This window comes from Arachis stenosperma, chromosome 3 (assembly GCF_014773155.1).
Source record: "Arachis stenosperma cultivar V10309 chromosome 3, arast.V10309.gnm1.PFL2, whole genome shotgun sequence".
NCBI lineage: Eukaryota > Viridiplantae > Streptophyta > Magnoliopsida > Fabales > Fabaceae > Arachis > Arachis stenosperma.
The window spans coordinates 42,294,715-42,302,973 of NC_080379.1; the positions used below are offsets into that span (position 1 = coordinate 42,294,715).

The 8,259-nt window shown below is 39.1% G+C and overlaps 1 protein-coding gene across 1 annotated transcript; it reads left to right on the forward strand.

The window, feature by feature from the left end:
* The first annotated feature begins 129 nt into the window (after positions 1 to 129).
* On the forward strand, positions 130 to 1,324 carry LOC130965983 (uncharacterized). Its single transcript, XM_057890732.1, has 2 exons — positions 130 to 976; positions 1,173 to 1,324. Exons 1-2 carry the CDS (start codon positions 130 to 132, stop codon positions 1,322 to 1,324), a joined length of 999 nt encoding a protein of 332 aa, XP_057746715.1.
* Positions 1,325 to 8,259: the final 6,935 nt, after the last annotated feature.

Sequence of the window (8,259 nt, forward strand, 5' to 3'; positions counted from 1 at the left end):
AAACTCATAGTAAAGTCCAGAAAAGTGAATTTTAACTAAAAACTAATAAAAATATACTAAAATCTAACTAGATCATACTAAAAACATACTAAAAATAATGCCAAAAAGCGTATAAATTATCCGCTCATCATGTACTTTCATCATCTTTTCTGGACATTTCCACCCTGCATTGAGGCCTTCCGGCATTGCAAGCCCCTGGTGAGTATTGATGGTACCCACTTGTATGGCAAGTATGGAGGCACGTTATTGTTGGCGATAGTGCAGGATGGGAACTCGAACATCCTCCCGATAGCCTTCGCCCTTGTGGAGGGAGAAAATGCAGAGTCATGGTCATTCTTTTTGTCAAACCTACGATCGCATGTGACACTGCAGGAGGGTATTCTTGTTATCTCTGACAGGCATAATGGCATTAGGGCTGCACTTGAGGCCCCCGAGAATGATTGGCTGCCTCCACATGCTTTTCGAGTGTTCTGTATTCGTCATGTGGCCACGAATTTTAGCCTTAGCTTCAAATGTAAAGATGCAAGGAGGATGCTGGTGAATGCTGCCTATGCAAAAACTGAAGTAGAGTTTTATTACTGGTTTGACATCATGCGGACTGAGAATCTGGCCATGTGTGACTGGGCCAACCGGATGGAGTATGACAAGTGGACCCAACACGAGGATAGCGGTAAACGGTTTCGGCACATGACAATTAACATTAGTGAATGTGTGAATTCTGTGTTAAAGGAAACTCGCAACCTCCAGGTCACATCGTTGGTTAAGGCAACTTACAGGAGGCTTGCTGAGCTATTCGTGGTCCAGGGACAGACGGCAGAGACACAGCTGGGATCTAGGCATGAATTTTGTCAGGCGTTGATAAAGGCTATTGATCGAAACATAAGAGACTCCAGGTGCTTCACTGTCACATTATACGATAGGCACCAATCGGAGTACACGGTGGCTAAGACGACACCGACCGGAAACTTCTCACTAGGTAGCTATCGAGTTTCCCTTAAGGATCACACATGCGATTGTGGCCACTTTCAGGCGTTCCATTATCCATGTTGTCACGTCATTGCATGTTGCGCACACTCGCACCTGAATTGAGCATCATATGTTCACGAGGTGTATCGATCGTATGACTGAGGTGTTCAACGTGTACAAGTAAGGGTTTGTTCCGCCTATCCCAGAAGGCCTATGGCCCCCATATGCTGGACCAACAGTCATTCCTAATCCTAACATGAGGCGTGCAAGGGAAGGACATCCGAAGGTAACCAGAATCCGCGGTAGCATGGATCAGTTTGCTGAGAATCACCCGAATCGCTGTGGGCTATGCCGTTAGCTTGGTCATACGCGGAGGAACTGTGACAGCGAAGACATACTGCTGCCGGGGATGGTTAGATGTTATGATGTTTATGATCTTGTTGATATTGTCTAAGTTGTATTAGGAATTCTTAATTTGAGTAATGTTAGGTGTGGAGTCAATGAATGTTGTTCGTTTGGTCAGTGTATTAAGTTCGTCTGTTTAACTCCTTTTATTTTAGATGTTTAATTGAAACACATTGGTCGGCTTATGAAAGAGCTTAATAGTAGTGACAAATGAGTTCATAACCATAGTTCCTAAAACATATATAACACACATACATGTCTAATACTATATAACAATAGTCTGATACATAAAACCCTAAAGATGCTACTAAGAACATAATGAAACATAGTTCCCACCATACGTAAAAAAATCACAATACTAATCAGAATCCTCGATGGTGTCACTGTCGTCACCGTTGAAATGACCAAGCAGGTGACCTCTGGTGCCACACAAAGGAGGACGCCGCATCCTCCTCGATCGCTGAGCAGCCTCTGCTGCGGATGTCTGTGGCGGAACGGCACTGAATGCTGATGCTGAGGTCCCTCCTAACGCAGACCATGGGTTATATGGAGAAGTTGCATGCTCATTGAGATAAACCGGCAACTGAGGCTAAACATCCTGACTCGGTGGCTGGTACTCGGCAAACTGGGAATGAACCTCAGGCATCTGTGGCCTATAATGGGTCGCATCGTCGTCCCTCAGTATGTTTGCTATATCCCTAAAGAACTCTGACTGACTAACAGGATCCTCGATGTTCATGCCGACGACCGCGGTAGTAAAGTCAGCGAATCCCTGTAGACCGACACTCCCGAACTTTTGAGAGCTACCCCTTACTTTGTAAGTGGGCTGATTCATCCCTGTGTCCACACCTCCAACATCCTCACCAACAGCGTGCTAAGCACCATCATCCCCAGCGGGAGGTCCTCTACCTCGAGCCTGTCCACGACCATCCCGCCCACCTTGCCGTCTGGCTCTACGTCGAGGAAGATGATGATCCATAACACCTCCATCATCAGCACCACCTAGGTCCTCATCCATAAGGTCGTCGAGCCATCGCCACTCTCGATCGGTGGCACGTGTGCCTATACGCCGATACCGATTCACTCGCCTGTTGTTCGGTCTGTCGGGAACCTGCACCCTGGGAGGTGCCTACGACGATCCTCTGTGACGAGCCTCCTTGGTCAACACAATCAGTCTAGGATCATGAAATGCAACATCTGGGGATAGGAATCTATGGGCCACACGGCACCACCAGTCCAAGTACTTCGCTAATGGACCCGGATCAGCTACTCAATCGACTGATATGACTGAATCAACCCTGTTCTCCCAATGCAAATGCCATTCCTGAATATATCTGGGAAACCATCGATCTCCATCCCTTCCATCCTTTGCATGGAGCCAATCTATTTTCAGAGCCAACTGAGGGAGATGCTGAACACCGTCGAACTGCGGTACCACCCTATCCACTTGATGCCACTCTATCACAGCAAAATATATCAGGCTAGTGGCCGCCGTCCATAGCCTACGATGCCATCAACAAGTATCTCTGGATGAACAACAACAGTAACATTGGGAGAAGAATAAGGCTCCCATACAAACTGTATTGGAGAAAGTAATGTTAGGTAAGACCATCAGAGTAAACATGAACGACTACTTATAAGAGCAATAACTAAATGACTCACATCGCGAACACGCAGTCTATCCAAAGAAAGGCGTGTAGACACCACTCTTTAATTTCCTGCATCGTTTCTCGGTAGATATGCTATCCACCTACAAGATTCATTGAAAGCATGTCATAAGGAACGACAACATATGAAATTGAACAAGTTATGGACCGAAAAGAATAAACCATACCTGGATGCCAGCGGAAATTCGAACACATCAAAACCACTGGGTCTGAGACTGGGAAACCTCCAAAAAATCCAAGACTATAGAAGCTGTAGTAGCCCGGCCAAGTTAACAATATTTCTGTTTGTCCCACGACAAAGACATCATACAGCCAGGCCAGTGCAGCCGAGCCCCAGCTATATCTGCCCAAGTCGTCCATCGATGCCAAATAAGGCAACCAGCCAAGGTCAACCCAGTTTGCGTTCTTGTTCGCAAACAGTTGAGAGGACAACAACAACAGAATATAGGCACGTGCGTATATACGCACGGTCTCTTCACTAGCATCTGCTGGGAGAACCCGAAACCTCTCATGGAACCATGTGTAGCACACCGTCATCTGCTTGACTTTATTTTGCGGCGGTAACTCCCCAAACAACTCGCAAAACCACGCCCATGCGGGTCTTCCGTTCTCTATCAAATTCTCAAAGTCAGTCAGGCACCCACTAACGGCCTCTCCATCGATGGGCGAACCCAGCTGATATGCCACATCTTGCAAAGTGATAGTGCACTCCCCAAACGGCATGTGAAAGGTGTGGGTCTCAGGATGCCACCTCTCAACGAATGCGCTAAGTAGAGGCTCATCAACCCAGAACCACTGACTGTTCAGCCTAGCCAAGTGATACAAGCCCGCGGTCTCTAGATACGGTATAATTCAGTCGTGTAAAGACATATTTTTTTGTCTCCTGACACCGGTAATAACCCTAGTAAGCTGCAAAATGTGGATAAGGAAATCCTCAACATACGACCAATACTAATAACAGCAAATATAATTTAAAAACATTATTATACACCCACATTGGTTTTCTATTTTGTCTAATAATAGTGATAAAAATAAAGAAACAATAACAATAATAATAACGACAATAACAATAGTTACTAAAAAGGATAATAATAACATTAATATGAATAATAATAACAATAATACTAATAATAACAATAACAATAATAACAATACCAACAGGAATAATAATACTAACAACAACAATAATAATAATACTAACAACTCCCAATAATAATAACAACAACAACAACAACAACAACAACAACAACAACAACAACAACAACAACAAGATTGTATAACTAACCTCTTGGTCAATGTATCCAGCCATGTGCGCAACGCCATTTAATCGGTACATGCGAGCTTCGTCTTCCATGGCTCCACTACCCAAATGGTTCAAAACCTCAAAGCCTCCCCCAGATTCTCTCAACCACACAGCTTCAAAAAATTTGCTTTGCTTCAAATGTGATCTGTGATGACTTACAGCGAATAATGTATTTATATTACTTCACGCATAAACTGTGGTAGCCAACAGGGTTTTATGCTCACAATGTTTCTTCATAAACCGTGGTAACCAACGACGATTTCTAGCACCCTTTTTCATGCGTAATCCGTGGTAAGCAACCGCGGTTTACGTTCAATGTTTCATACCTGTAAACTGTGCCAGCTTACAACGGTTTATATATAAATTGGAAATCGTGGTTACCAACCACGACTTTCATAATAATAAATCAGGACATGCACGTAAGGAAGTTGCAATTGTTGCATTTCAGTAAACCTTTCTCTCTTTTATTTTATTCAAGTCAATTGCCCTAAATTTTATGTTTTTAAAAATTTGTAATAAGAATACCAAATGTTTAATATCTTTATATCTTCGTGGATAACTCGTTAAAAAATGTTATTAAATAATAATGTGAGGTTATCAAAAATAAATTTATTCTTTGTTATACCTTTTTTTTACAATTTTTATATAGTATTTTGTTTAGTACTCTATTTAAGCAGAATTATTATTCACTGCTATAACATCAAGTTAATATTTTTTCAATAAATTAATAATAACCATCGTTTTAGAACTAAACTGCTGTTCGAACTACTTGGATTACTAGGTTACTGAGTCTCTAGTCCAACTACCAAGTCAATGATTGAACCAGTTCACCCGTTCATATATAGATAAAAAATAAAAAATACTCAAACATTTATAATTAATATTTAAAATACATATTTTAATTAATTTTTAAAAAATGTCTAACTCTACTAAAATTAAATAGTACACGAAGAATAAGTATTTCGTTAATATCACTGTATCATATTTGCCTTTGTTTTTTTCTAATATTAAAATAACTACTGTTTTCATTTTTTAATAATTTATTAAGTAGTTTATATTCATTATACTACTATATACTACAACTATTTTGTCAAAAACAATCATAGAAGATATTGTACAATTAAGAAAAGAAAAACTAGCTAACGTTATAATTATCACCTTTATAAAAACAAGCTTAATCTAAGAATGAGTGACTTCAAAACTAAAATTAAAACGAATTAGATAGGAGTAAACTATTTTATGAAAGATATTTACATGTATTAACACTTGCAAGGATGTTAACAACAAGGTCAACGACAAACCTAAGGAAACTTAGGTGAAAACAAACGATTGCTAAATACTTCTTGCTTTAGAAGAATGCACGTTTAGGAGAGATAATCACAATAAAAGTGTTACAACAGAGAGATTAGGATAAAAAATCACGACTCAACAGAATTAAATACCGAACACATATAAAACAACGTTCCAAACACTGTTTCGCACTTTAATCTTCTCAAACACGCTTGTCCAAAAGACCGCTTATCATTTTCATCGACGTTTCATCAGTAATTCCCTCTTTAGTGGGATCTATAATCCACAATAGCGAACAATAGCTGGCTGCTGCAGCAACATCTTGCGTACGGTCTAAAGCCTTAGAACATGTCATCGTGTTCTCTCCTCTGGGCAACTGGAAAAATGGTATGGAAAGAGGGAATTTCCTTATCGGAGCTTGCTACCAACTTTAACGAAACACATTTGCTTACCTTCTACAACAATAGAATGCATACTATTGTCAGAGTTGCCTTGACCCAGTTGACTCAATATATAAACCTTGCAACTTGCCGATAGCGAACACTAAACCTAACAACAACTAACCAACACAAGTCTCTAAAATGAAAAAATAAAATTTACAACTAACTAAGATAAGAAAGCAATAATAACAACTCAAATGAACAACAATAAACATAAAAAATCTCAAATTGTATTAAAGAAAAAAGAAAACTCTACCCGTGTTCCTAAACTAAAAATAGTAAAAAAATAAAACGATAGACTAATAATAAAAACCGGGTAACCTCAGATGGTAGGAGCTGATAATATAAACAATACTCAACCACAACGGGATCAAAAACTAAAATTAGAGGAAAGTTAAATTAACACACCCGAAATCCCTAAAACAGGATCAAAACCCACTTAATCCGTGCTTCGAATGCTTCAGAAATGATTTTGTTTGGACCTAAAATGACATTGAAATCGCCAAAAAAGTGTTCGTTCAAGCGAGTCACGTGCCAGGGGTCATGTGTACGCGCATATGATGCGTACGCACGGATGAGGAGGAAGCGTATGCAAGACTTGGAGAACTTACAGTATTTATTTCGTCATGAATCATCCGCATTTGCGTTTTTTCTCTAACTTCCTAAGCCATCATAACCTTCTAAAACTTATATCACTTAAACAAACATATCAATGTATCGAATGGAATAAAAGTGAATTAAACTTGGCAATTTTAAGCATGAAACGTATTTTCTTTTTAAAAAATTTGCCACAATTAGAAGGAAATTTACAAAAGCATGCAATCTCAATGAACAAGTGCAACATAAGTTGTTAAAATTTCCTCTTCTCAGATAAAAATTCATCATAAAATTACAGATTTATCAGCATGCTCTTAGTCTTAGCCACTCAGGCCAGTTCATGATGAACCCATTGGGTTTTGTTTTCTTTAGAGTGGTTTTCCAAAATGGAATGCCCGTGATCTCTAATTTTTCGTATATTTCTATTGTTAAACATCAGTTTAATTTTCAACTAACTACAGTGCAAAATATTTTATACAGTCGTGCAATCATATCCGTTCTTTTAAATGACATTCACGTGGTCACTTTAAAAATTAGTTTTTTCCTCCTGTAACATTACGTAATTAATCGCACGTGCAAAACAACTATACGCACATCAAAATTAGCTTCTATTAAATATATCATCAAAATTTTGTATAAATATGCCTTTTAATTTCAGGTATGCCTAAAAGAATTCTTTATTATTCTATATCCAAACTTCTCCATTCGAGCATGTGCTATAAAATAGCAATTTCAGGATATAAACATAGATACTGTAATTATTAGTCTATCATTTACAATTTTTTCTCTACGTTAACACTTGGTAGCAATAAATATTTTTTTTATAACAAATTTTTAATAACTACTTTGTCTTTAAATTTTTGGTTAGGTATAATGTATAGATATTTCTAAATAGATTTTTTTATAAATTAAATTTTTATAAAAAATAAATTAATATTCATAACTTTAAGGGTGTGCATGGTTCAGTTTTTCTATAAAGTGAACTGAAATTGCTCTAAACCATTTTAAATGGTTTAAAAACTGAACCAAACTGCTTTGTCACATATGAAATTGGTTCTAAACCAGTTTATAATACAGTGCACCAGTTTAAACCAGTTCATAAAAATAAAACTGGTTTTAATTAAAAAAACCAGTTTAAACTGGTTTATAGGCTAAAACTAGTTTTCACACTCTCCCTCTTTCTTTCCCTATCTCTCTCCCTTCTCTCTCCCCACTCTCTCTCTCCCCTCTCACTCTTTCTCTCTCTCCTCTCCCTTTCTTTCTCCCTCCCTCCCTCTCTCCCTCCCTCCCCCTCTCTCTCTCTCTCTTTCTCTCCCTCTCTCTATCTCTCTCTCCTTTTCCTCTTCTGTTCTCTCTCTCTTCTTCCCTCACTCTCTCCTTCTTCCCTCTCTCTCCTTTCTCTCTTTTTTCTCTCTCTTCTTCTCTCCCTCTCTCTCCTTTCTCTCTTTCTTTCTCTATCTTCTTCTCTTTCTTTCTCCCCCTCCTTTCTCTTTCTTCCTCCTCTCTATTTTTCTTTTCCCTCTCTCTCCCCTTCCCCTCTTTCTCCCCTCCCCTCTCTTTGTCTTCCTCTCTCTCTCCCTCTCTCCCTCTT

Bases quoted from the DNA above. Each gene is read 5' to 3' on its own strand.
- LOC130965983 (XM_057890732.1), top strand. From the start codon at position 130: ATGTACTTTCATCATCTTTTCTGGACATTTCCACCCTGCATTGAGGCC. The intron at 977-1,172 runs GTAGCTATCGAG...CGCCTATCCCAG, and splicing joins GACCGGAAACTTCTCACTAG to AAGGCCTATGGCCCCCATAT.